The sequence below is a fragment of the Phalaenopsis equestris genome, unplaced genomic scaffold, assembly GCF_001263595.1.
Source record: "Phalaenopsis equestris unplaced genomic scaffold, ASM126359v1 Scaffold000036, whole genome shotgun sequence".
In the NCBI taxonomy this organism is placed as follows: Eukaryota; Viridiplantae; Streptophyta; class Magnoliopsida; order Asparagales; family Orchidaceae; genus Phalaenopsis; species Phalaenopsis equestris.
Genome location: NW_018164478.1, coordinates 4238419 through 4248026, shown reverse-complemented (window position 1 = coordinate 4248026; position 9608 = coordinate 4238419). Strand labels below are relative to the sequence as shown.

At 35.7% G+C, this 9608-nt stretch overlaps 2 protein-coding genes across 3 annotated transcripts in view; both read right to left on the bottom strand.

The window, feature by feature from the left end:
• Positions 1–5050, bottom strand: part of LOC110018967 (protein AE7) — an 18051-nt gene extending 13001 nt beyond the window's left edge. The window contains exons 1-4 of one of the 2 annotated variants that reach the window (XM_020716460.1): positions 4826–5050; positions 3531–3723; positions 2286–2391; positions 2080–2179 (exon numbers count right to left, since the gene is read on the bottom strand). In XM_020716460.1, the coding sequence (XP_020572119.1) occupies positions 2080–2179; positions 2286–2391; positions 3531–3654 (330 nt within the window). In that variant the 5' untranslated portion in view covers positions 3655–3723; positions 4826–5050. Of the gene's footprint in view, positions 1–2079; positions 2180–2285; positions 2392–3530; positions 3724–4825 lie in introns of those variants that run through there. The other variant, XM_020716461.1, reaches the window with a different exon arrangement.
• Positions 5051–7319: 2269 nt separating this feature from the next.
• LOC110018876 (pentatricopeptide repeat-containing protein At1g31920) lies at positions 7320–9343 on the bottom strand. The gene is given in 2 exon segments (XM_020716341.1): positions 7320–7959; positions 7961–9343. Coding segments are annotated over 2 exon segments (1755 nt in total). The 5' UTR covers positions 9250–9343; the 3' UTR covers positions 7320–7493.
• Positions 9344–9608: the final 265 nt, after the last annotated feature.

Below are 9608 nucleotides of genomic sequence, written 5' to 3'. Positions count from 1 at the left end.
GAGGACGACGAGAATCGCAGAGGCGGGGGAGGGAAAAGCCGGAGCGCGTCAGGGGGAGTAGGTGAAAGTTTTTCACAGGGCGGCTAGGGCTCACGATCGAGAGGAAGGAGGAGGACTCGGTCACGAACGGGAGAGGGAGGCCGGTTCGCGAACGAGAGGAAGGAGGAGGGCTTGGTCGGTTCGCGAACGAGAGCAAGGAGCAAGGGAGGCGCGTGAGTTTAGGGATTTAGATATTTAAGGTATTTAAAAAAAAGGATTAAGGATTTTTTTTATTTAAAATGTATATATATATATATATATAAATTTTTGTGCAATTTATTCATGTGCGGCGCCCTAGAAAAATTGGTGTCTCCTGTAGGTAATTTCGACATTCCGGACGCATCGACGCGGTCTGTTTTGCCGTCAGAGGTCGTTTTGAAGAATTCATCGATTTGCGTGTCAATTTTCTCGTGTCGAAAATATGACAACATAGGTGTCTTTTCTTACCAAAATTGGTATTCCAGACGCGTTGGCAATCTATTTTGTCGTCGGAGGTCACCCTAAGGCTCAGAAAGGTCCTATAGGAATTCCTTTTGGGTTTCCTCATGTCAGTTTCATCCTTCTAAGTGCTAGAAGTTGACACCACACACGCGAAATCACAAAAAAGGACAGAAGTGGGTCAAACTTCTAAAATGAGGCGAGTCCCATTTCTAAGGTTCTAAAATAGTTAAAGGGAGATTCTTAAGGCTAGATCCTAAACCCTAGGAGGACTAGACCCCACAAAAAATGAGGTCAACTATCCTAAAACTTTTTAAAATCATATAACATTGCTAGTTTAATAATGTTGAGGAGAATAAACTATTTTGAACTTGCAGTCAAAAGTCATAACGTTGAAACTTAAACAAAGAATAATGACAAATCTCATCCTAGAAGGAGAAAAACAAATCCACATATATGTATGGGGGAAAGAAAGAGATATAGAGGGATGAATGTAAAAGCACACACATGCTTTCATCTACACTGATACATAGCTAAAGGAAAACATGCATAAGCATATTTATGAATTTGCAAATAAAACCATCCCATGAAACAAAGAAAACCATTATTCATAAACATGAAATTCATCACATAGAAGATTAATCATTATCATATACCATTGCACTTCCGTCATCAATGTTTAAAACATATCAAATCTTTTTTGTTAATATGAAAAGAGGAGCACTAGATGAAAAAGAGGAGCACTAGATGTGTTGCCCAATTGTTCCTTCAGATTTGATATTGGAGCAAAGTAGATGCAATCATGGAACATTTGCATATGCAAAAAGGAAATGGTACACGCATGACACCACCATTTAGAAGATTCCAGATACACAATAAAAGCTATCCTTAAAACTTGAGACCACAGTTTTAGTCTCCAACTGTGTCAGTGTTCCACAATTAGATTGCAAATTCAGGAGCACTAATATCCCAATATTTGCTTAAAAACTGTTCACTATTCATATTAATAAAAACTCTACTGGAATCATTGAAAAAATAGCAAAGAAAACAAAAGAAAGAGAGAATGCAGTTTGACCAATTTGCAAAACAAAATTGTCAGAAAAAAATGTAAGATTGCGTGCCAACTAACACAAGCAGCAAGAAGCATTAAATTAATAAAATGAAGCAATCACAACTCACAATTATCAATGATGATGCACATTTTCATAAATGAGTAAAGTGCCAAAATAGTCCCTTGACTATTATAAGTGACCGCTTTAGTCCCATAGTTTATACAACAACAACAGCAACAAAGCCTTAATCCCACCACGTGGGGTCGGCCACATGAATCCTTTTTCTCCATTGCATTATGTTTAGTGTCATATTTTCATTTAGTTCAATAGTTTATAAAATGGCCAAATTAATCTTTAGGCTCTTTAAATTAGGGCTGAAATAGTACTTCATAGGGAACGAAATTGACAATTATATAGACTCTGGGCCTAGAATGAATCCTTGAAAAAATTCAGGAACTATTTTGACACTATCTTATTTCTTAAATTGAATCACCTCGCCATTTTAAAAATCTACCACTTCACACTTCCATGTGAACCATTTGTGACATACCTTGTAACGTGAAGGAAGGCTGCGCATAAGTTTCACACGCAAGCAAAGTCCAATAATTGTAGCCATGCTGCAATGCTCAACGGTAGGCGTAAAAGTGACCCTATATAAAAAAAAAAGGTCACTTGGTTTGGCGATAATTACAACACGTTTAAATTTGTCACGCTATGAAAGAATATTTCAAACTTAAAAGCACTTGCAAAGCTTGCCTGACATGGTTTAACTTGTCATCAACTTCAATTGAGTCTTCAGAAACAACATTCAACTCTTCCAATGAATATGGATGTTCTGGGTCTTTTATATCCCTTACATGGTTTACAAAAGATTAAGGAAGAACAGAAACTAGTAATAATTTGGACAATATTGTTAAACTTGAACATTAGTAACTCGTGGAAAAGCCGATATTAACAAATTAACAAAAATGTCCATTCAATAAGAAGCAATTTAATTAACATACTAAACTGCTCAATAATAAACTAAGCATAAGAAAAAGAAACCCAAAAAAATAAAACAGAGAGCGAGAGACAAAAAAAAAGAAACATGAGGCACGTATATAACAACAAAACAATGGCCTGAACCTTTTTGAGGTAAAAAAAAGAGATTCCCTATGTATAAATCTTGAGTGATTAAGAAACATGAATTTGGATTCACATTTATAGCATTAAAAAGTGCTATTAGCCACTCTGAACTTCAAATATTCTTGAGTCTTAAGATTTCCGCTTAGCTTGTACAAAAATGCATATATTATAAACTTCGGGCCCCTAAATGAAAAGTCTTGGATCAGATCTAAATAGAGAACTATTTATGGTTCATGCAACATAAGCACACCAAACATGGCATAATTCATAGATTGAAGATGCAATCCATAAAAAACTGTATCCCGAAACCACAAACATGCTCTTCTAATGCCACAACCATGTACACATCTTGTATAGTGTTGTTTTTTTTACTTTTTATACATAAAAAAAATTGCAAAACATTTCTTTTTTAACTCTCTTTCTCTAAAGTAATCAGAATAAAATAACAAAGCTAAAGCTTCAAACCCAGATCACGTGTATAATGATGGTATAGAGCTAAAGCTGTGACTTATATTCACAAACAAAAAAAAAACAATAAAATTGCAAATGAAATAATTTTGAAAAACAAGAGAATATGAAATCATAAATTCTACCGAATGGGCTTAGAATGCTCAGCTAAGACTTTAACCAAGCTAAATCTAATTTAAGATAGATTCCTCTATTTAATATATCAAATAAGACTCTTAAGAACTTTATCAAAAGAAAGGTGGGGAGGGTATGTGCAATGCAATTACAGTTTTAAGAACTTGAAGTGTCTGGACAATAAATATTACAGAATTGTTAAAAATTGTAAAGTTAAATGCAAATACAATCAATTAGAAAAAAAAAATTAAACAACACAAGATGGTATGATATGATTCTGCATTATAAGGATATCGAAAATTTCTTGTTGATCAATAGGCTCTTCAGCATACTCATCAGTATTTAGTGATTCATCCCTAAACCGCCTTTCTTTCTTTCCATGCACAACAGGATTGGCGTTAATCAACTCCCTGGGCATTCTTTACCACTATACAAAAACACCTGAGGGTTGAATCTCTGTCTCTTCTTCAAATTTGATTTTCTAATCCTGGAGAAAAGACACATAATGATTTACGGACACAATCTCAAACAAAGAAGAAAACTCAGCAGCAACAACAATAACAAGCCAAATTTCAATCTTCAAAATGTTTCTACTTTCCAAGCATCTTTAGAAATAGAAGCTGCTTGACAATATAGCAATAATTTAAGAAAATAAGAAGAAGAAGCAGAATAACAAAGATGAAAAGGAGCAAGTTAAATGCATTAAACATGAGATAAAGCGAATAATGGACACATTACCATCATAAATTTGGGAAAACGCCACGCAATAAGAAATATATCACACTAACAAAACAAAAAAGTAACCCCTTTATCATGACTATTATTAGCATTGACAGTCAAAATAAATTCACGTAATCATTTCTTATGGTTTAAGTAAAATATATCTAAATTCAATTTTATTTTGAAACAAATCCAAGACATGTAGGAATGGTGAATGCCATCTAAGGCATGGGGGTGCCAGTAAGTAAAGCCAAAGTTGAAAGATGCAAGTATAGCTTCGTCTCTGTAAACAACTTGAATCTAGGGCATGCAGTGAAAACCAAAGCTGGAGGTCCTAGGAGAGCTCGAAGGCACGAGATGGTGTCACGGGGGCAAGCATGACGAATTCGACTATGTCAAAATATGGTTTTGGAGAGGTTGTCAGAAGAGACGAAGGTCGCAAGAAGCAAGAGGTAATGCAAAGCAACGAATGATGAATTAGGAATACTATCAAAATTGAGCGAATTCTAAATTCATGATAAATGAGTTATTTAAGATTACTTACAACACCGCACTCATTATCATTTCTTAATAATCAAATTCATCTTTTCATTCAAATGTAAAATGCTATATGTGTGAAAATGAAACTATAGCTGTGCAATACGTAAACCCTAAGAATTGTGTGCCGCGTATGTAAATTTAAACCCCTTCAGGCTGTTTGGTAGCAGGACTGAGCATGATTTAAGCTAAATCCTACAGGTTCTTAAATCCCGTTTTGCCTTAAATCCCGGTTTTTTGGTAAATTCAGTTGGAAGACGGATTTACGGGATTTAGAGAAAATGAAGCACGCGAAGGGGAGTCGGAGGAAAGGGGAGCAATAAAGGGGTTACCTTCCTCAATGGTTTCGGGTAGGAGGGGAGCAGAAGGAGGAGAAAGATGGGATTTTTGGACGACTTCGTAGGCCTTGATGCCGTCGTTGCCTTCCCAGCTAGCTCTAATCGCGACTTAATCGCGAGGGTTCGGTCACGAAGGCGATTGCTTTATACGAAATCGGGAGGGGGAAGCGGAAGGGTAAGGCGCAGGCGAGGGTTTCGGGGAGGAAGAAAAGTAGAGAAAGGAAGATGGGTTTGAGCTTTAATTGAAATTTATTTTAAGTTTTTCTTTATTAATTTAATTTATTAATAATAATTAATTATTTATTTTTTGTTATCAAATTAATTATAGTTAGATGAATCAATATGTATCTGTACAATGATTAATTAATAAAAAATTAAATTATATACTAATTTTAATTAATTTAATAAAATTCTAGTGATTATTAATTAATTTAATTACTATAAATCAATTGTTAATTAATTAATATTAAACTATAAGTTAATATAATTAGTTTCATAAAATCATTATTGATGGCTAATAGATTCTATAAATATTTAATTATTGATTAACATGATTATAAATGAAAATTTTAAATTAAGTGTAATTATGTATAATAATTATCATTATAATATAACATTAAACGAATATTTCAATTAACAATTAAATCCTAAAACAAGATGTCAAAAAGTTTCACAAGATTTAATCGATTTTAACATCTATCACGTCTCCATAATCACTAAAATTGGATTTTATAATATTTAAAAATCCTAAAGTTAAATATTACTTGCAACCAAACAACAAAAAAGACTCCTATAGGATCCTAAGTTCAATTTCACATATGTTTGCCTTGAATCATGAATTTTTATTAAATCTCATTGGAAGGTGTGTTTTCAAAATTTAGAGGAGCTATGGGTGGGAGAAGGAAAAGAAAGAACATTGTTAGATAGGTAGGAACTAAATGAAAAGAAAAGATATGTGGGAGTTTGTTAAGTTGTGATCTTGTCGTTCCTTCCGAGCTAACTCCAATCATGATTATATTGTGAGGGTTTCAAGCACAGAAGGAGGGAGGGAGGGAGGGGAAGGTAGGCGATGGTTCAAGCGAAGCTGGGAGAGGCAAAAGTGAACGGTAGGTTTTAAGATTCAATATAATTTTATTAAATTACTCATTATTCATAGTGGATTTTTTCAACCGGGCTAGGCCCTGTGGGTTTTCCCCCTTTAAAGAGTTTTCCACGTAAGAACTCGAAGTGTCTCCTTTTGTTTCTTTTATTTGTGTGTGTTAAATCCTCGTGCAATGCTAAGACGATAATTCATTACTCTACCGCCACGAATTTTCTAGCACGCATCACATCCAATTGCACATCCAATTTTCTATTTGGCAAGGCAATCAATAAATGAGAAAAATATTAATATTTTATAGGTAGAAAGTACCTCATAGCTACAAACCCTCAAATGGGTGCATGAATTTAACAAAGGATGAATATTTTTTTTCGAATTTAACAAAGAAAGATTGAACCTAAGGGGGTTATGTGAAACCGCTTAAGCCAAATGAAATTAAACTCCTAAAAATCGAGGCACATTTTGTTATAACAGTGAAATTTTCAATATAAATTATAAAGTTAAACGTGCTCGTTTATGAGCACTCATAAAATGGGTGACCTCCTGGGAAGCTATATCAATAGGGCAAAACTAATAGGTCATCTGACCAAAGTGAACAATACCTTGATGGGTGAGAGTTTGAGTTGTCACAATTGAGGAGTCAAGTCATCTCAATTTCCCGGGCTTTAAATCAAGTTTAAGATTTAATAAATAGGTCAGTAAACTTTATTTTAGTTCCTTTAAAAACATAGAAGTTCTATATAAGCCAGTGATTTTATTTTTTTTATCCTCATATTATATCGCGACCCAACTCGATATAACATGTACAATAATAGGGTATATTAAATAAAGTAAATATAAATATTTTGTCCAAGCACTACAAAATTTGTCCTATAACTGTCGGTTGATAATAAACTACTACTTGACGGCTCCAAGTTTCATTTGAGAGACTTTTTATGTATACTCTAAATTATATTAGAAAGTCACTACATCATTAATAGCATTAAGAAAAACAACTGGAATTATATCTCATTTTAAATTCAAACTTCTACTTCCCTCTCCTTTATCAATATCTTGATATCCAAGACTTGAAGAATGATAATTGACCCTTATCAATCAGAAAGAGGGGTAATATTGACATATGAATCCATTTGGTTGTGCCCTTTCCCTAATAGACTTGTGAAATACATAGTCATATACTTTTTAACCTTTAATATAAACATCACTCTTTGATAGAATTATGATTGATAGGTTGTCTGCCTCCTTACAGTAAGCTTCGAACTTGGGTCGTCTAGTTGGAGAGAAAACTTTCTACCAACTCTTCCACAGTCCTTGCATAAATTCATCATATTCAAAATTATATTAGAATATATCCTTACACAATATTTTTTTAGAAGTTGAACCCGAGTAACAAATATGTTAGAAATCAATGGTTAGAATATGCTTCAAACTCTGTCTCCTAGTTGAAGAGAAGACTATCTACCAACTCCTCCATAAGCCAACCTTACACAAATTCATCATAGTTAAATTAAATTAGAATATCCTTGCCTTTTTTTTCATTTTGATATCATTATATTCCTCAATTCACCAACGATTCCCACACGAACACCATCCAAATCTAAAATGATGAAACCGGCGCCGATCCCTCACAATAATTTCCCTCTCAAAAATCTTCGATATCAATTCAATATATTCATGACACTCACCACACATTCTAAGATTTGTAAGGATTCTTATAGCAGAGCCTGAGTTTGTGTTCAACAAAGCAAAAGCAATGGCAATTCTCTGACTCTGACCTTCAAAACTCTTCAATTTATCAGCCCCATATCCCTCAAATCTCAGCTGTAAATCCATCTGGTAAAGCATCTCCTTCACTTCAGCACTCTGAGAAAATGACTCATCATTTGAAACAAATCTATGCATCTTCCCTTTCACCTCCACCTGGCTAAATCCAACCACCTGAACCAGGCCTCGGTTCACCATTTCCACTCTAATTTTACCAGCTTCTACCCATCTCTGCAGTTCTGCATACATATTTGATAAAATCACAGTCCCCAGCATTAACAGCACCCATCTTCTCCAACTTTCTGTAAACAATTTCTGCTACTTCAATATGCCCATTGATCCGGCAGGCCTTCAGAATGCTTCGCCAGGATGCGTCGGTAGGCTCCACTGGCATGCTCTGAATCATCTCATAGGCCTCATTTAGCATCCCGACACGGCTTAACAGGTCTACCATGCATCCATAATGCTGAGCATTAGGATTTATCTGATAATCAAATCTCATTTGGTTGAAGAATCTAAGCCCTTCTTCAACTCTCATTGCATGACTGCATGCACTGAGCATATTAACACATATAGCTTCATCAGGTTGAAGACCTTGATTTACCATGTCTGAGAACACCTGCAAGGCCTTTTCACAATCACCATGCATTGCTAAGCCTGAAATTACAGCACTGTAAGTCCATAAATTTTTCTCACGCAGTTTATCAAAAATCAACATTCCTTTATCAGGTTGTCCACATTTGAAATACATATCAATCAGGGAAGTCTGTATGATTATGTTTAAGGTTTGGTAATTTTTAAGAAGTGAGCAATGTATGCTTCGGCCGAGATCGAAGCAGCCTAAATTTGAGCAAGAGGAGAGAGCGGCGACCATGGTAGTTCCATCAGGCTTCAGTTTCTCCCAGCTTAGTTTAGCAAAGAGATGAAGACAATCAACCCAGAAACTCATTCTACTGTAAGCTGTGAGAAGAGAACTCCATGAAGCAACTGTTCTTCTTGTTCCCATCAGCTTAAAAATTTTGTAACTGAGCTCAATCTTGCTGCATTTTCCATACAAATAAATCAAACTGTTATGTATGAACACATCATCATTAAATCCAAGCTTAATTGCATGGCCATGCAGCTGAATTCCTCCTCTGATGTCAGAGAGTAAAGCACAAGCCTTGAGAACAAATGGAAAAGTAAAGTTATCTGGATTGACAGATCTTTCTATCATCTCTATAAATAGTTGCAGAGCTGATTTTGGTTGACCATGGTTGACCTTAGCTCTGATGATGACGTTGAAGTCAAACGTGCAGGGTTCGTTGAGATCGAGGAAAATTGCAAGAGCATAGTCGAGACTGCCCCAAGCGGACAGAGCACAGGCCGAGATGAGCTCTCCGGCAGATCGAGGAATGAGGTCAAGGCCAAGCTTTAGGAACCGTGCATGAGCTTGTTTGAAGTCTTCCATGGTTTTGACTTGGTGAAGGGAGAATAGGCATGGTGATGGATTCTGGTTTTTGTGAAGGTATGGTGGTGAGAGGAGGTGTTGGTGGAGAGCTGAACTTCCTACCATGATTCCATTACTGTTATGATGGGCTGATGAAGGAAGAGGAAGAGGTGAACGAAGGTTGAAGGGATGTGGTGATTGGAGATCTGTGCGGAGTTTTCTTAGTATATGAGGAGGAGATTTGAAGACAATGGGATAAGGTTGGAGGAAGGAATGAAAGGGACCCACTTTCATGATCCTATGTGGATAGAATTAGCTTATGATAAAAGGGGAGTGGGATTCGTTCGTGTTCGGTTCGTTTACACCCCTACATGAGATTATGTGGGCCCCAATAATTGCACCCACCTAAAATTGGGTGAGTGGATACATGAGATTGTGTGGGCCCCAATAATTGCCACACACATCACCATTTCTTCCCCTCTCCT